At 42.9% G+C, this 23158-nt stretch overlaps 1 protein-coding gene across 2 annotated transcripts in view; it reads left to right on the top strand.

Annotated features, from left to right (window-relative positions):
* Window positions 1–13623: 13623 nt before the first annotated feature.
* The window catches only part of LOC137299580 (CUGBP Elav-like family member 4), a 314894-nt gene continuing 305359 nt past the window's right edge, over window positions 13624–23158 (top strand). For both annotated transcript variants that reach the window (XM_067968429.1, XM_067968428.1), the window contains exon 1: window positions 13624–13921. In XM_067968429.1, the coding sequence (XP_067824530.1) occupies window positions 13648–13921 (274 nt within the window). In that variant the 5' untranslated portion in view covers window positions 13624–13647. The remainder of the gene's footprint in view (window positions 13922–23158) is intronic.

Genomic DNA, 23158 nt, shown 5'->3' with positions numbered 1-23158 from the left:
GCTGATGTGATTGTATCACTTGTGACCACCAAGGGCTTTTCCTGCAAATAAATAATCAATTTTTATAAAGACAACCATGACGTTTTGGCAACAAAGATGGTTTAAGATTATACCAGGGATGAGAGGCTTTCTAAAGTGGGCTTTTTTTCATCTGTGATATATTAAATGTGCAAAGTACATCATGCACTCCTTATTTGGGCATTACCAGTGTGACACAATTCTACCACTAGCTAGAGCTTCAGAAACTGCAGCTTCCTGTACCTATACTTACTGCAACTTGAAGGGAAATTTGCTTTGTCCTGACTTTCTGTGGGTGTTGGAAATCCACAAATTGGAACAATGAAGGTTAAAAGGAGATCTGATAGAGATAATTAAAATGGAGGGGTTTTAATCAGGTAAATTGGGAAAAGCTATTAACCACTGGTTGGCGGATTGGCAACCAGAGGGCATACATTTAAGTTAATCACCAAAAGAATGACACGGGGGCGGGGTTAGAGGAAAAATCTTTGCATTGAGTGTTGTAGGATATGGCATGCCCTACCAGAAACTGGAGCAGAGTCCCTAAATAATATTTACAAGGGAAGTGCATATATATATATTTAGAAAAGAAAAACTTAGAAGGGTTTAGGGGAAAAGGCAAGGCAATGGGACTGAGTGGATAGTTCTTTGAGAGAAACCACACAGATACAATGGGCTGAACAGTCTCCTGTCCTGTAACACTCCATGAATATTAATGAGGTTCATGGATAATTTAGGAGGACTTGAGGATTAGTTCAAAAAGTGTGAATATGATTGATTAATTCCCATATGGTATGCAGGCATGCTTAGCTGTCGGCCTGTGTATGTCTTGAATGAGTCAATAACCATAAATCTAGTGCATCTCATGTATCAGTATTCATCTAAGTAACTACAGTTCTACTAGGAATATTGCCTCACTTATCCCCATTCAAGTTCAATCCCTTCAAGTTGGGTGAAATGGTTCAGTGTTTCATGGTGGGTTTTGATAGCACCAGTAGTATGCGAAGGGGAGGTTTGCTTTTGCATTATGGGGGAGAACATTGGCAGGATATATTTGAGATGCTGCCTGATACAGGAAATGATGCAGACAATGATAAGGGTACTGAAGCTATGATTATTTCACTCCCAAGCAAAATACAAGATATGAATCTGTAGATGCCTTTTGTGCACATTTACACTGATGAGCAGCAAAATAAGATGCGGATCTTGAGATCAAATCACAGATTATAGAAGGATGATTATCTAAAATTTTGCACAGTCAAGTCTGGGAGAAAGGGCATGCCTTAGTGGAGCTTTTAGAACTGACCAGGGCACTGAATCTAGCTGACTGATATGCAACAGATGTAGAAACTAAGCAACAAGTCTTTATCAACTGGATAAATGCTGAGGTGAAATCTGAGTCACGACATATCAACTAATTCTTTGTGCTACTACTGTGGTCGAAATTACTCCCATATTGGTCTCATCCAGCAAAGGGCAAATAATGTGCTTTCAGGAAACAAAATCTCTTCAGTGTTGTCAATCATCCAACAGTAGACCTCTAGAAAAACATCTGATGAAACATGGCAGCCTAGGTACATATTCACAAAACAATTAAATCTACACAACGCACAGCAAGTTACTGATCTAGGACCCACTGTATGCAGCTCTGCAGACACTGACTCATATTTACTTGCCATATCACAACAGCATATAATCAATACAGTGATCAACAATGAGCCAACAATAGTATATTTTCAAGGTGCATCAATTCAAGCCATTGTTTGTTGCAGCTATCCACAGAGTACTAATGCCAAAACCTGCTAGCAATCCACTGTTGCAGGTTCTAATTCTCAAATGAAGCCGTACCACATGCAGATCCACTTACTTCCATTTGCTAAATGAAAGCCTCTTCCAGCGCTTGGTAAACGATTTGCTCACGTTGAGCCCCACAAGCAAGCAACCTCAGCAGATGTATTCAGGAAGGGAAAGTCTACGTGGCCAACATATAGCTCAAGCACTACAACTCATTAGTCTCTCTTCAGCAGTACATAACATCAATATGCCAACATCAGAGGATGCTATTTGCAATGAATTCACTCAAGTATTCCCAGTTATAGGCTAGCTGAAGGGCATGCAGTTTACACTGTATATTGACATCTGTTATTGTTACTCAGCTCAAGATTCCATTTCCTTTATGGAAGAAAGTTGAGGCAAAGCTGAAAGATTTGGAGTATAGTGGTATAACTGAAGACACAGATAGTCTTACACACTGGTTTTTGCTTCTAGTAGTCATCCTTAATCTCAAGACTCCTGATATATCCTATTGTGTCCATGTGTGACCAACAAATTAAGCACAAATGATATGATACTCCACGTTTGGATAAACAGATCATGCATTTTCTCAAAGCCAAACTTGAAATTCGTATAGCACCAGCTAGAGCTCAACAAGGAGAACTGCTATATTATAATGGGCCAGAATTTGCTGTCAAAGTAACGGTGAGGCTAATGACGCTTGCCGTTATTTATGTGTAAATGCTGCAGCAACCTCGGGCGAGGGCAGATGCACGGTTAAACGCGGAAATCCAAGAGTTCCTGTCGGAGATGCGCCACCCCGCCGCTAGCTTCGTGACAGCGGCATCTCGCTGTCTGCCTCGCTAGTCAAATGCATTGAACGGCGTGAAGTTCCTGTATTTTCACAGCAGATATGAACTAAACCCGCCACAGAAAGCTAAGTCCATTTCAGTCTAAGTACCCTTTTAACGACATGATAAATGTTAATTATTGCCAGTGAACGTCTCTGGCACTGAAAATTAACTATTATAAATGTGGAGTCACATTCCTTCAGATTTTAATTGTTGTTGGAAATTTTAAAAATGTAAAATTTTAAATTGTTCTTTACTTTTCCTTTGTCTCTCTTTTCTCTCAATCCAATCTTTCTTTCCTTCTCTTTATTTCTCTCTGTACCTGATTTGATATTGAATTCACCCACACTAGTTTACACTTCCTTCTCAGTCCTTGTGCTGTTAACTTCACAATCCTTCAATCTGTTTGGTTAAGGAGATACACAGTTGCTTGTCCTGTTCACTCAGGTCCCAGATGCCCCGTTTCCCTCGCTGTGACTTTTAGCAACTTGCCACGCCAAAAATTTAAAAACCTAAACGTGCAAGGACAAGTCTAACTAATGGCAGATACCATTAGATGCCCTGCCACAGCAAATTATGGCCCATTGTTTGCAACACATACTGGTCTGAAGTGATACACAAACCTAGAGGGAAGGTCATTGATGAAGTAGCTGAAAATGATTGGGCCGAGGATGCTTCCCATGGCCTTTGGTGATTTGAGCCACTGGGGGACCAGGAGCCAATGTTCATCAGTGAGAATGAGGGATTATGGGTGAGCGGGACTTGGTGTGGGATAGGAGATGAGCTGGAGTTAATGAAGGGTACAGGATGGGAGGCCAGCCAGGAGAGCACTGGAGTAATGGGTGTAGTGTGTTCATCTAGACAGTAGAAAGGGACCTAGAGGTTTTGTGTTGGAACAAAGACCATGTGGCGATTATACAAATTTAATGTTGTGTAATGTTGGGACATATTTCTATGGTACTGGTGGCATTCTTCCAAATAGCCATTTTTCATGTGAACCTAGATGGTGTGTGTTGGGATTTTTGATTGCGGAGTACCTGACAGATGAGAGTGAACCTACTCTCACACGGCATTTGCACACATGTAGATGCAGGCATCACTGCATAGCAATCAGGAGTGAGACCCAGTTGTCTTCTGCTCCCCTATGAAGCAAATTGCAATGCCCCAATTGATGCCCTGGCTGAGATCAGTTAACTCGACCCAGAGTAAAATTTGACCCTGGGACCTTTTAGTTGAAATCAAAGTGTTTTCATAGACTGCATATAAAGTTGAAATCCATGTTCTCATTAATTTGCATATATCTCAAATTGTAGATCTTGATGATGTGATTTAGGATTTGTCCACAAATAAGGTAAATACTTGAAAGGGAAAAAAATTTACAGGGCTATGGGGAAAGAGCAGGGGAATGGGACTAATTGGATAGCTCTTTCAAAGAGATGAATGGCCTCCTCCTGTGCTGTACCTACCATGATACTGTGAAGGTAACTGTGCTTCAATCGGCCTTTTCCAAACCTCTTGGCTTATTAAATTCAAAAAGGACGAGCCAATGAATAAATAATTGCAAATACTAATGAGTTGCCTGGGCTTTGTGGGCCAGATTGGCAGGGCTTGGTGGCTGCATGTGGCCCACAGCCCATAGGTTGGGCGCTCCTGTTATGGCTTCGTGTTACACTGTTCAGTACCTTTATCCACTTGGCCAGTGGGGGGAAGCTCAATCATAATTAAATCAGGTGAAAGCAATAAATTGCAGCAGCCACTTTGGAAAACAATGTAAATCTCCAGAGTTCAAGCTGCACACCAAGCATTTCAGGATGTCTGGAACTGTTTCAAAATGGGTAGTTTTAGAAATTCGAACTTTGTCTCTTTTTTAAAAAAAAATTCAGCCTGATTAAAATGCCACAAACCACAAACGGATGCTTTTTTTTAGAAAGGCTAGGAAATAAACCAATTTAAGAAACCATTCATAGTTTAAAAATAATATTTTTCTCAATATACTAAAAAAAAACACACACACCTCTCTAAATAGATGTTGAGTACTTGTTGTTCTGTTAGAAGAAGCAAATTGTTTAGAAAACGTATGTCTTTGTGATGAGTTCTTATTTTTTGACAACATTTGCACTTTATTTTTCCCATACCAATTTACCCTCCTCTCCTCATGAAAGTTGTGACTCATACAACGGGACCAGCAGCACTCTGACATGGGAGCCATTCTTCATATGCGAGCCTAGACAGGGAGTGATTAGATTGTAGGGGACATTGCATCCAAACCTAATCCCTTTGAAGGGCATGAGAGATGAAGTGGAGTAGAAATCTGACCTATGGATGGAAATAGGGCTTTACAGACCAGAAAAGACATTGATGGATGGAAAATCATGGGTTAGGGGTGCGCAGTTTCCTGATGTGTGGAAAATTTTCCCTTTTTTTTCCCTGAGAACATTGGCACATTTCAAGAACTTAGCAAAGTGTTTCTAGTGAGATGTCATGGGTAGTAATGGTCTCCTGAAGCTTGTTTGATTATTCGAGGGAGGTGGGGAGGAATTTCCCACTGTTTTTCCTTAACGTGGTCAGGTTTTATTTCTCTGCATTTTATTTCCCCCAGAATTTAGTATTGGGGAGGGTGGTGTACATGGGCGAAAGGTGATGAATCTGGTCTTTTCCCTCCTTTTTTTGTACAATCATATATTATCCTGCAGTCTCTAGTAGAGGCGGACGATATTTCCTCTGTGCCATGTGTAACAAATTTATAACACATTTTATAAAGAAGGGGATTATGATTTTATTATAAATAACGAACAAAATTTCCCTTACTAATCATGCGCCCTTTCCAGTAGGGGTCACTGTTTAGCCATCATGAGGGAGAATGTGGGTTGGTTCACTCTTTGATTTCCCCCCTCCTCAAAAGCTGAGATACTGAGACTAATTGTAGTTTTTGCAATGTTGCCCCAGCCATGATCACCTAGCTTAGCACAGACAAGATCAAACTTAGCTCCTGGCCCGTATGTCTCTGTACCCCACTGCACTATCCATTAAGCCGCTGAGCCAGTTAGAGAGCAGTTCCAAATAGTCGTTAGAGAATATCAAAAGAATAGTGAACTCTACCCGTTGAACTGTTTAACGTGATTTTTTTGTTCCACTCATTAAGGTCAAATGGAATAATAATAGTATCCAAAGTAGAGAGAGCAAATATGTGCTCATGCCTGTCAATCCCCATGAGGCTGTTTTTCCATTATTGGCCAGGCCCTTGGAGGAGGCACTGGGTAAAAGACAAACATTTCTGGGAAGGAAGCTTCATTTGCGGATTTATAGCTAGTTTTTCAGTCCAACTCCCTTGAATAATCAAGCAAGCCCCTACAGTCAGCAAGATATCAACAATCTTCCTTTTCACTTCCCTGCCTCCCCAAGTGTCTCAATCATATTTTTCAAGCTACTTTCGACTGCAAATGCAGCATTGATGCTGACTGCAACAGATTGTCAAACCTGAGTATCTTAGCTTTGTTGTACCCTGTTTTTTCTCCCCCCCTCCCCCCCCCCCCCCCCTCCAAATTTGCTGAAGAACAAGTGTTGACCACCTTCTGCTATGCCACTGCCAGCCCAGACAGTGAATGTCCTCTAGCTATTCATCTACAGGCAGGCATTAAAGCTAACTCTGATGCTGGAGAGGAAACCTTGGTTGACATTTCTCAAAGCTAGCCCAGTAGCTCTGATGCCAATAATAGCACCCCTGTTACCACTCCCACTGATATCAACTAACACAAATCAGCAATCTATATCCTAGAGATCACTTATCAGCCTGAGGACTTACCGCTGTGGTAATTCAGGGTAGCGGCATAGCACGCGTTTTACATTTTTATCATACAGCTGGCTTCCCATGAGTACAAGGGGTGATTATTTGCACCTCTGTAGCCACTTGAGACCCTGTCCATAATGCTGTGGTCTACTCGACCCATGACCAGTTGGTGTGAGCAGGTGAATGCAAAAGATCCCGTGGCACTCTTTGAAGAAGAACAAGGAGTTCTCCTAATGGTCTGCCCAACATTCCTCCCTCAAATCAATATCACCAAAAAGGATATTGACTGGTCTCATTTTCTGTATGTGGGATCTTGCTGTGTGCAAATTGGCTGCTGCGTTTACCTATCCACATAATGACAGCACTTCATGCAATTTGTTGGATGTGAATCACTTTGGAATCTTCTGAGAGATGTCCTAAGGTGCTATATAATGCAGATCCATTCTTTCTTTCACCAGGAATATTACTGATCATACCATTGGCATCTTGAAGCAGTAGTTCAGATGTCTGAACAGAAAAAGAGAGGTCATTACATGGAATTTATAGCACAGAAACAGGCCATTTGGCCCAACTGGTCTATGCCAGTGTTTATGCTCCACATGAGCCTCCTCCCACCCTATCAACTTATCCTTCTATTCCTTTCTCCCTCGTGTCCTTAGCTAGCTTTCCCTGAAATGCATCTATACGATTCACCTCGACTATTCCATGTGGTAGCAAGTTCCACATTCTAACCGCTCTGGGTAAAGAAGTACTACCCTAATCTTCATCTTCCTCTCCTCTTCCCTCCCCCTCCTTCCAGAAAGCACAGATTGCTCTGGGATACATTATATTATATGGGATAACTCCTATCCTTATAAAACAATGCATCCCCTGACTCACCGTGAGCAACACCATGGGAGATCCTCCAATGTATATAAGCTTTGAGGTGAGTCTGTCTCACTTCAAGTGTCAAGCTTTGTATAACATAACAAATCACAACTGAATAGTCTTAGAAGATATACAAAAAGAGAAAGAAGTCCAGCCACTTCCTAGTGGTTTTCCTTACTTTGAGAAAGCCTGGCCTCATCCCCAATGAGAGGAGCCAAGCAACTGCCAGCCTAGGGAAACTTGCAACAGTAATTGAGCCTAGGATTGACCACTCCCCCTACAGGAAGTACTTGAATTATGCCCATAAAGGCACAGGCCAGGTTAGCAGCAAGACAGCACGACTATGCTCTACAGCCCAGACTGACTATGAGCAACACCACAGAAAATTAGGTGGCATTTTAAAAAATAATCAATCAATCAGAATGGGGGAAGGGATGAAACTTGCTGTGTGCAAATTATCACAGTATAACCCTTCTCTTCGCTGCCCCCGCCTCTCCCATTTGTGCCTCTAGGATCATTGTGTGCTGCATTCTTTATAACGTTGCTCTGCAAAGAGGCCTAACCTTGGAGGAAGAAGAGCAGAATCCAGAAGGTGAGTCGGGTCAGGAGGGTGGCAGTGAAATTGAGGAAGCAGTTCCTGAAACACTGGGAGACAAGTGTATCAGATGCTAATACAAGATAATGCCCAAGCTGCCCTGAAGAAATCAGCCCAAAACACCTGCTTGTGCTTCCTCTACCACCATCACGCCTACTTTTTACCATGGTGCTGCACGATTCTGCACAATCATGAGGACATTCTCAGAACAATGTACAAATTAAGTGTGTAGAATTTAGTGAATATTGTGTGTGAAGGATTTTTTTATTTCAGAACATTACTTTATTTCATAAAATTTAAGGATACACACAGTTCAATGTAGATGTCACAATTACAATTCAAGCCATACAATACTTATCATACACAACACGCTTCCATTATTGCCATTTAAAACACAGTACATATCGTCTACTACATGCAGTACAATACAAGGTGGGATAGCCTCACAAGGTGGCCTTTCCCCATCGAGCCTTTGCGTAGGTCGCACCTCGCCTCAGCGCGTCCCGCAGCACGTACTCCTGGACCTTGGAGTGTACCAGTCGGCAGCACTCAGTCGTGGACAGCTCCTTCAGCTGGAAGACCAGCAGGTTTCGGGAGGACCAAAGGATCTCCTTCACTGAGTTGGTGATCTTCCAGCAGCAGTTGATATCTGTCTCGGTGTGTGAATGATGTCACTGTGCTTTGCCATGGTGTTCCTCCTTTGTGCTGGTAAATTGTGCGTGATGGCCAGCATCTAACCGGCTGCTACATCTTTTAAGTGATTCCTAATGAAAGGACTAGGTGAACAAGGACCCTGCATTTGAGTTAGCCTTTAAGATGATTGGCAAAAGAGACAGAGGCGACAGGAGGAAACGTTTTTTTACACAGCGAGTAGTTATGATCTGGAACACACTGCCTGAAAAGGTGCTGGAAGCAGATTCAATAGTAACTTTCAAAAGGGAATTGGATAAATACTTGAAGGGAAAAAATTTACAGGGCTATGGGGAACAGCAGGGGAATGAGACTAATTGGATAGCTCTTTCAAAGAGCCGGCACAGGCACAATGGGCCAAATGGCCTCCTCCTGCTATGATACTATGTCCTGGTCTACGGTCACTGATTGGTGCGGCCTGCTTTCTGCCATCTCCTCACCATGCTTGGTGCACAAGGCAATTCTTGGCTGAGGTGGAGTGGCCATCAGTCCCATAATGAATGTGATTTCTCCCCCTGACTCCTTGCAATAGGGTTTGCAGTGCCTGGCTAGTAAGCTTGCATTCCCTCACTCTATGTAAAGCCCAATTCTACGGAAATTTTGCTCAGCAAAGATTTGCACTCATCTTCCCACTACCACTGCCATCCTAGAGGGGGCACTTGTGGTACTGATGGCTTCCCAGTGCCACTCCTACTGGTCCAATTAAAATAGGCCCACTACCAGTTCAGCTGTTTAACTGCCTCCTAATTGCAGCTCACTGCTGATTAAGAGAATTAGTGTTTGTCCCTTTTCATTGGCTGTGTGGGAGACATAATCTGCACTTTATACATGATCTTTCAGTGTGTGGGATAAACTACAGTGTTTTGTTACTTCCAAAATTTTTTAGTCACCCACAGTCAACCCCTGAATATCACCAACTGCGACTTCTAGGCTTCGTTCCGCAACAGGCCACACATTTACTAAAACAAAAATAGAAGATTCTGGAAATACTCAGCAGGTCAGTCAGTATCTGTGGAGAGAACAGATAATTCTTACGTTTGAGGAATAGAACCTTCATTCTGTTGAAGGGTCTACAGCTGAAGCATTAATTTAGTTCTGAACCTTATGTTATACTCACAACTGGAGGTTGGATTGGAATATGTAATTTGCCAAAATCTTACCTTGGGGCTGCTGGTATAGATTCCAATCGTGTCAAATTGGTTTCTGCTTCGTGAACCAAACTCACCTTTGGGGTTAGGTTTCCTGCTGGGACTGCGTATAATCGAAATAAGGTTTCTACTCAGTTCCATTCCACCTGCCACCTCCACTCTGCTTCATTTTTTCTGGTCTCCAAAAAAAATTAAAAATATTTTCTGTGCATATGTGTGCTTAGAACGAGTGTGATATAAACACTCGTGGAGTGCGCACCAAAATAGTTATATCCTTACCCCTGAAAGCAGCTGTACCTCTCTTCAAATTGTCTCCTTTTAATCCGGATGTCCCGCTATTAAACAACGCCTTTGATAAAAGCAGCTGCCGTGTGTAGACTACAGAAAACAACACTCATGCCCCAAGAGTCTACCTGAATCCACCATGAACACATGTCCCATTATTTTATGACATAGCATAGACTCTCATTTGTATAACCATTTTTATATCTTTTGGCCCATTCTGATCAAGTAGTGCCATTATAGAAAGACTTGCATTTATATAGCACCTTTCACGACCTCAGGATGCCCAAAGCACTTTATAGCCAGTGAAGTACTTTTGAAGTGTCGTCATTGGTGTGATATAGGAAATGCAGCAGCCAATATGTAACTTTCAATATGTAGCAAGTTGCTGTTTTATAATCATCCTAGGATGAAAGGAGAGTGTAGCACCATTCTGTGTGATTCGTATACAATGCCCAAATTACGGGAATAAATCTGGGCTGACTCTGCAGTGCAGCACTGAGGAAGTGCTGCACTGTCGGAGGTGCCGTCTCTGGGATGAGACATTAATGTGAGGCCCCGTCTGTCCTCTCAGGTGGACATTAAAAATCCTATGCTGCTATTTTGGGGAGTTCTCATGGCGTCCTGGCCAATATTTATCCTCAACCAACATCACTAAAGAAAACCCCAGATTATCTGGTCATTATCACATTGCTGTTTGTGGGACCTCGCTATGTGCAAATTGGCTGCTGCTTTTCCTACGTTATGATGTGGAGATGCCGGTGATGGACTGGGGTTAACAATTGTAAACAATTTTACAACACCAAGTTATAGTCCAACGATTTTATTTTTAATCCCACAAGCTTTCGGGGGCTTTCCCCTTCCTCAGGCGGTGTGGAAGTGACAATTTCGAATCCTTCGCATTTTAAGATCACATAACAAAGCCTGGTGATTACTGCCCGTTGCCAAGGCAATCACAGTGAGCAGACAGAAAGGTGTCATCTAAAAGGCCACTGAATATACAACCCCCCCAAAAAAAAAAGAGAGAGAGACAGAACGAAGAAAGTCAATGACCCGTTATATTAAAAACAGATAACATTTGTTCGCTGGTGGGGTTACGTGTAGTGTGACATGAACCCAAGATCCCGGTTGAGGCCGTCCTCATGGGTGCGGAACTTGGCTATTAATTTCTGCTCGACGATTTTGCGTTGTCGTGTGTCTCGAAGGCCGCCTTGGAGTATGTTTACCCGAAGGTCGGTGGCTGAATGTCCATGACTGCTGAAGTGTTCCCCGACAGGGAGAGAACCCTCCTGTTTGGTGATTGTTGCGCGGTGTCCGTTCATCCGTTGTCGCAGCGTCTGCATGGTCTCGCCAATGTACCATGCTCTGGGGCATCCTTTCCTGCAACGTATGAGGTAGACAACGTTGGCCGAGTCACAGGAGTATGAACCGTGCACCTGGTGGGTGGTGTCCTCTCGTGTGATGGTGGTATCTGTGTCGATGATCTGGCATGTCTTGCAGAGGTTACCGTGGCAGGGTTGTGTGGTGTCGACGACACGGTTGTGACGTCCACGACACAGGAAGGGGAAAGCCCCCGAAAGCTTGTGGGATTAAAAATAAAATCGTTGGACTATAACTTGGTGTTGTAAAATTGTTTACAATTTCCTACGTTACACCAGTGACTACATTTCAAAAGTACTTCACTGGCTATAAAGTGCTTTGGGCATCCCGAGGTCGTGAAAGGTGCTATATAATTGCAGGTCTTTCTATAACGGTACTACTTGATCAGAGTAGACCAAAAGATATAAAAATGGTTAGACAAATGAGAGTCCATGCTTTGTCATAAAATAATGGGACATGTGTTCATGGCTGTGAACTTGTTCCCCTTTGACCTGACTCTTCCAACTCAGCTATACTATTGTGCAAAGATGTTACTTTCCTTAGGAAGAGAAGCAAAGTTTTATGGGAGAGCGAAGCACATCTACTACTGATTGGTCACCAAGCTAGATTAGCTTGTCCAACCTGTAATAATGCATGAAGTAGAGTAAGAGGATTTAGTGGTTCAACAGGTTAAATGCTATCTTTTTATCCCTGGCACAAATTGATAAAAGTCTGCTGACTGTAAGGGTCTTGGGTGAAATAAGTGTGGGCAGTCTCAACCCAGAACCTAGTGGGCATGGACCTTTGGTATTAAATTGGCAATCTCCCTTAGAGATTGCTGGTGTTTGGAATGGAACAGTCATACGGTGCAGGAGATGCTCTTCAGAGGATAGTACAGGGGCACAGAGTAGAGTAGTGGAAGCTTTAGTCCCTGCCTTGGGGATTACTTGTTGCTGATGCTAGGCATCTAAAATGGAAAGTGCGTACTATTGCTAAGCACTGCGATCCCTCACCTTAGTGAGCATAAAATAAAGGGAGGAAAAAATGCTTTCATTATAGGGGATGATAAATTTTATTTCATATTTTCTGCAGTTCAGACTATGAAAACTATTAGTAAATGTTGACTGATCAGTCGTGCATGTATTGAAAGCTGTAAATCAAATTCACTAGAGGCTCTGTGTGCTGCCCTCTCTCTTCCTAAGGGGTTGAGCAATCCTGGGACCTGTGTCTGTCTCCCTGGATTGTCATTATCTTGATGCCTGGATGAGAATCAGTGGTTTCCTTTTATTTATCTTCTCCTTTTCTCCTTTCCTTTACCCTCCAATGGGGGGGGGGGAGAGTGGGTGGGAGGGGGGCAGTGGGGGCGGAGTGGGTGGGGAGGGAGGGGGCAGTGGGTGGGGAGGGAGGGGGCAGTGGGGGGGGAGGGGGAGGGGGGTGGGGGGGAGAGTAGGGGGGTAGGGCGGGGGTTGGGGGGGGGTAGGGTGGGGGTTGAGGTGAACTCGAATTTAAAAAACCCTGGCTGGCTACAAGAGGCTGATTGTGAATAGACATCCGAGAGATCTGTATGAAAGTGTCCTATTTTGTACAGGCTGAAAAGCGGTGGCATTGAATGAAGCCCAGTGGCACCAGAACAAATACAAGCAACCCCCTGTTAAGGACAGCTCGATCAAACTAAAAGTCAGTGACCGGAAAACAATTTTAAATGGCAATTCTGAAATTTGGATCAGTGAAGCATTCAATATCCTGTGGTGTCCATAAGACTTCCAATGAACCGGACATTGCATGGTCATATTCCATGGTCACTCAGGTGTACACTAAATATCTAAATATGGGCAAGCAATTGGAGTGACCCTGCCTGGCTATCTTATGTATCTTGAGCCTGTGTTGTACATCAGGGTCCAAGATGTACGTGATTGTTTTTATTTTGTAAAGAGTAGCACTCTTCTGCTGAATGCAGTGTTCAGGTAACTGGTTTTAACATGGCTATATTTGCATTTCTTGCTAGACTGATATCTGGTCCTTGCTTTCATGCATATTGTGCGAAAGTTTTCAATAGAAGCTCAAAAAGAAAGAAATTCCGGCCTCAAAGGGTTAATTAAGAGCAATGTCTTTTAAACCCTGCTTGCTGTTAAGCTGAATCGGAATATACAAACTGCTTTTCCAGACAGCCAGTCCTCAAGGGGTGTCACCACTGAGCACACAGGCTGAAACAGGAAGTCTTTTTTTTTCTCTACAGCTGAGTGGTGCCTCCTGTGTTCTTCATTCTGTTGGTTAGCGATGGCCAGACTGAGAGAAGCAGACAGAGCTCAGCAGCAGCAGCAACAGCAACAACAGCAGCAGCAGCAGCAGCCCCAGCACCAGCTAAAGCCCATGAACGGAGCTGATCTCCAGCACAACCACAGCCAGATGAAGGACCACGACGCCATTAAGCTGTTCATTGGCCAGATCCCACGGAACCTGGAGGAGAATGACCTGAAGCCCCTCTTTGAGGAATTTGGGAAGATATATGAGTTAACTGTGCTGAAGGACCGATTCACAGGCATGCACAAAGGTTTGAACAGCATCAGCACCACCTACAGCATAGGGCAGCATAGCAGATAATGGGAAATCATAAAGAGAGTCTGATATTAATAGATTTTTAAAAATTAATTCCTTAGTATTAATTTTTAAAAAATATTTCTGTTCTATTTCTTTAATTTTTTAAAATTGGCAATATTGATCAACCTGTATTTATTCAGTGAAAATGACGATGATCAAATTAAAAGACTTGAATTAATCAAGGCACAAAGGTATTTGATTAAAATTACATTTAAAATGTCGTCACTCAATGTTTTTTTTCTTTTACACTGATTGGCAGAAAAAAAATTCTGTCATCTTTAATTTATTGTTATATCTGCTTTCATTTTATTTAAACTAATACGGTTTTCATCAAGTTTAACCCTAATCACAATTTCTCTTTCCTTTTTGTTAAAAGGGGGGGTAGGTGTTAAAGAGTCAATTTTAACCCAAGAAATCATTATCCTATTTATTGTACATTCAGCTGGGATAATTTAAGTCCGCTCTGGCTATTTAAGCAGATATAGTAGGCTAACCGTTATGTTAAAATTACAGAGTTTTAAGGATTATAAGTTGCATTGGTCCGAGAAGCGTCATTTACAATCGCAGCTTAGTTTAAAGAGGCTCCGTCTTTAGTCCTTCCTTAGAAGGGAGAACGGCTGTGCATTATTCCTTTCTTTCACTGTGATATCCCGCGCAAGTCATCCAATGATGAGGGCTTTTTTTTGCAACGCAATGACAAGATTTGGTGCAATTTATTTCACAGCGTTGCAGATTTGCCAAACACTTTACCACAAAGAGAATAATCCCTTTAAACGAATGTAGCAGCCACCGCAGCTTTTTGTATTGTTCTCTGCTTTCCTCCTCTTCTTAATGAAAGCTTGGGACTTTGAAAGATTTTTCATATCAACTTTTAACTGTTAAAGCTGACCCTTTAACCAGTAGACACTACCTATTTCGGAGTCAAACTGTAATAAAAGCCTGTCTATAACAAGGGACATGTTACAGATACTTAATTTTTATTTTTACGTAATTTCTCTCCCAGTGAGTGAAGCTGAATCATTGCATGTTATGTTAGAGGTTGTGCTAAAGCCAAGAAGGTGTGCGGTATAAGATTTTTTTTCTACAAATGTGGAACCCTCAAAGGATGTGTGTTCTGCGAGAGGTTGTGGTTTGTATTATGGCAAGGGGTGTGTTAGTGAGGATGTGTTAGCTGGTTCCTGTGTTAATGGCTGGCTATAAACAATGTATGTTACATCCAAGGTTGTAGTTCATCAGAGGGCATTTGGACTGGTTTCTCTATGAATGAGAGAACTGTGAGCAATGATATCAAAGAGTCCTGGTGAGGGTTAGTGTGTTTGTTTGAGACAGAACATTTACAGTGTGATCCATCGCTGTGTAATTTTTAAACCAATTTTCTGCTTTACTGCTTAAAAACCTTGTTTACCAAATGGTACAATGTGTAGTAACTAGTTCCATGCATGAAAACACCTGCACAAACACTATCCTAACTGTTTCTCTCATTATTATAATGTCACGTACCATTTTAGGAGCTGCATCTGCCAGATGTTTGATGTGGGTATTTTTTTTCTATATGGCATGGTTTCTAGTCTCGAAGCAAGTGGTTCTATGATCCGGTGTGAAAAGTATATTATGTAGAGAAATTATTTTTGAGTTGTGTGCCAATGTTAGGGTGACTGACAGTCCAGCGTCAGGAATGACTGGCCAGTAATTGTGATAATCCAACATCAGACAGAAACATCTGTATTTTCATTGCTGCCTTTTAAAACAAAATGCTGTTGACATGCATGAGCCCAACAATGTATCATTTTGCAATAATGCGATTTTTCCACCCTTTCTCAACTGTCTTAAGGGGACACGTTTAGCATTTCAGGAATGCACGAGTGGACCCACTTCCCCTTTGGGTGACAAAGTTCTGCTTGACTTCTCTTCATACTCCTGACATTTGGGAAATGACTTATTTTTGGGGCTCCTCTTTCATGGTTTGAATGTAAGTGATTGACCCTGTTTTCCTGTTTCATGCATGCCTGACTGAACTGATTCCTTATTTCGCATATACTCAGTTGGACCCATTTTGCATGTGCTCACAACGGGGTTTATGTCCCTGTCCCGCCCCTTCTTGGGTTTTAGATTCAGCTAACAGTCGCTACCCTATTGTATATATTTTTTTCTTTAGAAAAGTTTTAATTGCAACAAGTACGATGTTGAGAATGCTGTTTATGTGCTGGAGTTAGCTGGCCTTTTTCAGCTTTTTAAAACCCAAGCTCGGCTTCACCTAATCTCCTCCTCTTGATTTATCTCATCTTCTTTCCTATTCTTTTCATCCTTGGTGGTGTCCTGCGCTATCGGGATTGGCCCTGTACCTCAGTTTCTCAATTTAAAGCAAAATGCAGAATTAGATCATTGTAGAAATATATAGCAATGCAATGGTCGGCTCCCTCTGCTTTATAATGAACTGATTTATAACACGGATGACGTTCAGTTTAAATTCTTGTCCCATGCTCCAACCTGCAGCTCTTTGTTAACTTCCTTAAATATGTCAATGGATTTTCCTTTTTGCATCTTTTTATTTCAAGATTTAAAATGTAACTGCAATAATGAACAACAGGTGTATTGTGCACAATAGCGATTTTACTACATCTCTGGTTGTTTTTGCTTGCCATGTCAGGAACAGGAATAGTCTTTAGGTCAGACAAATCCCATCTACGTGTCTTTTTGATATATCCTTCAATTCTTTCTCACACCAAAAATGCATGAAGCTGGATCTTCAAACCATTTGCACAGTCTGCTTCATTGTTATTGTAATTTGTTCCTCAAGCTTGTTATCCTTTGGGTGAAACGGTTCTGCTTGACGTCTCTTCATACTCCTAACTTCCACTTTTTTAACTTGTCACCCCGTTACCTGAACCCTTCAGAACGGTGAACAGTTTATCTGGAGCAATCCTCCGCGTAATCTTGAAAACTCCATTAGATTATCTCCAAGTCTCTTCTTTTCCAAAGAGAACAATCTCAACTTCCTTAACCTTTCCTCATAACTTAAATTCCTGATAACCGGAATCATCCTGGTTGCCGACCCTCTCAGGAAAAATAAGGGGTGAGATTGGTCTTTGACGATAGCGTGAAATAAGCAGTAATGAATTGGCAACCCGTTTTACACCGTGCCTGATTTTCTGGCACGAAATTATTCTGAAGTCAATGGAAAAGAAAACCGAGCGTGGTGTAAAATGAGCGACCGATTCACTATCGCCCGTTTTGCACTATTGCCGAAGACACATTGCACCCCCATAATACTCTTCCTGTGATTAGGTGGCCAACACGATTTCCAGCATTCAATATATACACACTGTTGATTCAATAAAGTGCAAATGTTATCTATTAAAATGTTTCATTATCAAATTTGTGTAACTACCAATATGAAAATGAGATTGATATGAATATGAATACCAACATCAGAACTTACTTCAGTAATTTTTTATATTGAATGCTTGTTTTAGAGTCTTTAACCCATTTTATTGTAGTTAAGAGCAGGATCAGCCTTACAGATTGCATTGATCAAATTTCTTGTTGCCAACCTTTTGATAGACTAAAATCCACAGAGTGAGATTCTGTATTGATTGTTCACCTCTGATCCCATGTTGCTGTTTGGTTTGGAGAATGAATGTCTCTTCAATTTGGCACCATTTTCAGAACCTCCCCTTTCTGAATCTGGATTATTATTTATATAATCCCTGTGTGTTTGAGATAGTTAGCGCACTAGAATGTTGGACTCTTGACTGGGGTTGGTGGGGTTGAGATCAAAAAAGTGATTGTTGGTCCTAAAGGCTTTTACTGCGCTAGAATGTTGTACTGTAAACATTGAAACATAGAAAATAGGAGCAGGAGTAGGCCATTCGGCCCTTCGAGCCTGCTCCGCCATTCAATATAATCATGGCTGATCCTCTATCTCAATACCATATTCCCGCTCTCTCTCCATACCCCTTGATGCCTTTTGTGTTTAGAAATCTATCTATCTCCTTCTTAAATATATTCAGTGACTTGGCCTCCACAGCCTTCTGTGGTAGAGAATTCCACAGGTTCACCACCCTCTGAGTGAAGAAAATTCTCCTCGTCTCAGTCCTAAATGTCCTACCCCTTATCCTGAGACTGTGACCCCTCGTTCTAGACCCCCTAGCCAAGGGTAACATCCTCCCTGCATCCAGTCTGTCTAGCCCTGTCAGAATTTTATATGTTTCAAAAAGCAAAGTTTTTGAGCTAACTGTTTGTTGTTGCCTTGATTAATGTGTTTTCTTGATTAATCAGGTACCTAGCACATGGGGAAATCCATCATCAGGTTGAAGTGTCTCCAAACAAAACTGCTGAGAAACCTATACCTGTAGAGATCTGTTTACCTGATATGGAGTGCACAGTCCCTCCCTATAGAGACACATCTCACTTGCCTAAATCTAGAGAGCTTAAGCACAGGCTAGCAGAACCAGGCTTTAGGGACCTGCAAATGTGCCATTCGGATGTCACTGCTCCTATTGTTTGACACTGGCAGCATGCGCAGGGGAATATGTTATAAAAGCTGACTAATGGTGGCAGGCTTAGGGTTTACCTACACTGTGAGCTGAACTGCCAGCATCAGAGAAATGCTGGGAGTAATGCTGATAATCGGAAAGACTGATACAGATTGCAATCAGTTAAACACGGAGCTGTGTCTGTTTTTTAAGAATGAAATATGTCAAAAATAGATCACAATTTAAAGCCGTAATGAATGACTGTCACTCCTAATAAGCAATACTTGGTGAATAAAACTGGAGTAGAGAAGAATCTCAGCATAGGTGTCAGCCGTGGCTTAGTGGTAGTATTCTCGCCTGAGTCAGAAGATTGTGGGTTCAAGTCCACAATATCTAGGCTGACACTTCTATGCAGTACTGAGGGAGGACTGCACTGTTGGAGATGCTGTCTTTCAGATGAGACGTATACTGAGGTCCCATCTGCCCCTTCAGGTGGACGTAAAAAATCCCATGGCACTATTTGAAGAAGAGCAGAGGAGTTCTTTCTACTGGTCATCATTTATCCCTCAACCAACATCACCAAAACAGATTATCTGGCCATTATATCATTGATGTTTGTGGAACCTTGCTGTGTTTCCTACATTGCAAGTGCCTACAGTTCAAAAAGTACTTCATTTAAGGCTATATAAATGCAAGTCGTTTCCTCCTTATGATCACATGGAACCAAAGCACAGGCACGACTCTGAAGTGCCAGTAAGGGCATATCTTACAAATTAGCACTCCCGGCTCAGAGTTTCCAATGATGGGAGTACTTATCAGGAATTCAAGTGCAAAGGTCAGCGAGTCGCGCACAACTTTCTGTCCATTAATGTGTGTGGCACAAAAACCTCTGCTCCCAAGTTCACAATACCTGCTCCGGTTATGCGAAGGTCTGTGCCAATAGTTGTAAATTCATTAAATCTATCCCAGTAAATATAACGCTGAAGTGAGGAAAAACATGGGGGGGGGGCAATTTTAACCTAACCCGCACGTCGGGAAACTGACGGGATCGGGTGCAACGCTGGTTTTACATCCTGCCCGATTTTACTCTCGAGTTAGGTTAAAATTATGTAAAACAACATGATTTGGATTTGGACACAGCAATGGAATGAAATCGCACTGTGTGATATTATAAAGACTTGCATCCCAATTCACTTCACATACAATGGATTACTTTGAAGTGTAGTTGATTTTGTTACGTAGGCAAACACTTTGTGCACAACAAGATCCCACAGATAACAACGAGGTGAATAACTAGTTTTTGATGCTGTGGGTTGGGGAAGGGATAGTGATTAGGACACTGGGAGAATTCCCTGCTCCTCTCTGAACAGTGACCATCGGCTCTTTAACGTTCTTCTGAACACTGGAACAGGTGGTTGGTAAATCGCTCGCCCGAATTTCTGTTACGCATTCCCGGCCTGTGAGGCTACCTGCAAATTTGGAAAATTACCCCTAAAGTGTATGTAACAGACTGGTTCTAAAATGGTCACTGGAATCTGTACTGTGCTGTTTAGTCATGTTAAAGGGGAGTGTCTTCATGAAAAAAGGCTTGGCAAACTTTTAATTGTTGGAAAAGCACTTAAGGGTTGATATGATAACTGTTTGGTGTGCTGGTGCATTTCAGCTTAGAATCATCAAATCATAGAATGATACGGCACAGGAGGAGGCCATTCGGCCCATCGTGCCTGTGCCAGCTCTTCAAAAGAGCTATCCAATTAGTCCCATTTCCCCGCCTTTTTTAAAAATTCGTTCATGGGATGTGGATGTCGCTGGCAAGGCCGGCATTTATTGCCCATCCCTAATTGCCCTTGAGAAGGTGGTGGTGAGCCGCTGCCTTGAACCGCTGCAGTCCGTATGGTGACGGTTCTCCCACAGTGCTGTTAGGAAGGGAGTTCCAGGATTTTGACCCAGCAATGATGAAGGAACGGCAATATATTTCCAAGTCGGGATGGTGTGTGACTTGGAGGGGAACGTGCAGGTGGTGTTGTTCCCATGTGCCTGCTGCCCTTGTCCTTCTAGGTGGTAGAGGTCGCGGGTTTGGGAGGTGCTGTCGAAGAAGCCTTGGCGAGTTGCTGCAGTGCATCATGTGGTTGGTACACACTGCAGCCACAGTGCGCCGGTGGTGAAGGGAGTGAATGTTTAGGATGGTGGATGGGGTGCCAATCAAGCGGGCTGCTTTGTCCTGGATGGTGTCGAGCTTCTTGAGTGTTGTTGGAGCTGCACTCATCCAGGCAAATGGAGAGTATTCCATCACACTCCTGACTTGTGCCTTGTAGATGGTGGAAAGGCTTTGGGGAGTCAGGAGGTGAGTCACTCACCGCAGAATACCCAACCTCTGACCTGCTCTTGTAACCTTGGTATTTATATGGCTGGTCCAGTTAAGTTTCTGGTCAATGGTGACGCCCAGGATGTTGATGCTGGGGGATCCGATGATGGTAATGCCGTTGAATGATAAGGGGAGGTGGTTAGACTCTCTCTTTTTGGAGTTGGTCATTGCCTGGCACTTGTCTGGCACGAATGTTATCAGCCCAAGCCTGGATGTTGTCCAGGTCTTGCTGCATGCGAGTTCGGACTGCTTCATTATTTGAAGGGTTGCGAATGGAACTGAACACTGTGCAATCATCAGCGAACATCCCCATTTCTGACCTTATGATGGAGGGAAGGTCATTGATGAAGCAGCTGAAGATGGTTGGGCCTAGGACACTGTCCTGAGGAACTCCTGCTGCAATGTCCTGGGGCTGAGATGATTGGCTTCCAACAACCACTACCATCTTCCTTTGTGCTAGGTATGACTCCAGCCACTGGAGAGTTTTCCCCCTGATTCCCATTGACTTCAATTTTACTAGGGCTCCTTGGTGCCACACTCGGTCAAATGCTGCTTTGATGTCAAGGGCAGTCCCTCTCACCTCACCTCTGGAATTCAGCTCTTTTGTCTATGTTTGGACCAAGGCTGTAATGAGGTCTGGAGCCGAGTGGTCCTGGTGGAACCCAAACTGAGCATCGGTGAGCAGGTTATTGGTGAGTAAGTGCCGCTTGATAGCACTGTCGATGACACCTTCCATCACTTAGCTGATGATTGAGAGTAGACTGATGGGGCGGTAATTGGCCGGATTGGATTTGTCCTGCTTTTTGTGGACAGGACATACCTGGGCAATTTTCCACATTGTCGGGTAGATGCCAGTGTTGTAGCTGTACTGGAACAGCTTGGCTAGAGGCGCAGCTAGTTCTGGAGCACAAGTCTTCAGCACTACAGCCGGGATGTTGTCAGGGCCCATAGCCTGTGTTGTATCCAGTGCACTCAGCCGTTTCTTGATATCATGTGGAGTGAATTGAATTGGCTGAAGACTGGCTTCTGTGATGGTGGGGATATCGGGAGGAGGCCGAGATGGATCATCCACTCGGCACTTCTGGCTGAAGATGATTGCAAACGCTTCAGCCTTGTCTTTTGCACTCACGTGCTGGACTCCGCCATCATTGAGGATGGGGATGTTTCCAGAGCCTCCTCCTTCTGTTAGTTGTTTAATTGTCCACCACCATTCACCATTTCCCCATAGCCCTGCAATTTCTCCCCTTCAAGTAATTATCCAATTCCCTTTTGAAAGTTATTGAATCTGCTTCCACCATCCTTTCAGGCAGTGCATCTCAGATCACAACTCGCTGAGTAAAAAAATTTATCCTCTGGTTCTTTTGCCAATTCCTTAAATCTGTGTCCTCTGGTTACTGACCCTTCTACCAGTGGAAACAGTTTCTTCTTATTTACTCATTGGATTATAACATTGTGTTACTTTTCAGACAAAAATGGTGCTCCGTTAAATTTAAATAGTGAAAAAAAAAATCTGCTGGTGTCGGTTTCCCCCCCCTCTCAAATATCCTTCCTTCCATCTCTCCCGGAGGCTCTAGCTCTTCCTGGGTTATGGTTCCACAGGTGTCAAGTACCCTCCAGTGACCATTCTTCACGCCGGAGCCTTGTGAGTGTGACCGTCAGTAGGCTATTTGAATGTGGGAAGGAAGCATCACAGCCAAACCCGATCCCATCTTCCTCACCTGATGTCCACACAAGCACATTTTTCAGCAGGAGTTACTGGGTGATGATTCAGAGCAGGAACGCCAACTGATTTTTTTTTTTCCCCCCCCTTCTTTTTGCTTCCCTCCCTAGCCCTAGGATTTTGAGCCAACTGTAGCGTCCTAATTGGTGCCCTGGTTGAGATCAGCTAACTCAGCACATCAAACTTTGAAACCTTTCTAGTCTGTACAGCACAGTTGTTCAGCTGAGCAATGGGGAAGCTCTTACTGAAGGATTACCGTTTTGTGCTTGTTTTGTCGTACCTGGCCATTTCACTCAGGTTGGGCAAAGCTAACTTAACTATCAGGTTGTTGATTACATAGAAATGTGCTTCTGCTCTGTGTTTTGTTCAATCGCTTCTGTGTTTTGTGTAACTTTCTCCTCCCAACCAGTTTTCGCCTGTGGAAAAACTGGGGTACAGTTCCATGGGAGCTTGCAGCTGCTTAGTAACCTCTCCTTAGAGGGCATTCTTCATGTGTTCAAAGTTGATACTGTAAATAGGGAAAATTGTTTCCACTGCTCAGTGAGTTAGTAACTAGAGGGCATAACTTCAAGATCCTCTCACCAAAAGAATGAAGGGAGAGATTCGGAAAACATTTTTTTTTTACACAGA

The sequence above is a fragment of the Heptranchias perlo genome, chromosome 29 (assembly GCF_035084215.1).
Source record: "Heptranchias perlo isolate sHepPer1 chromosome 29, sHepPer1.hap1, whole genome shotgun sequence".
NCBI lineage: Eukaryota > Metazoa > Chordata > Chondrichthyes > Hexanchiformes > Hexanchidae > Heptranchias > Heptranchias perlo.
This window is presented reverse-complemented; position numbering and strand designations above follow the sequence as displayed.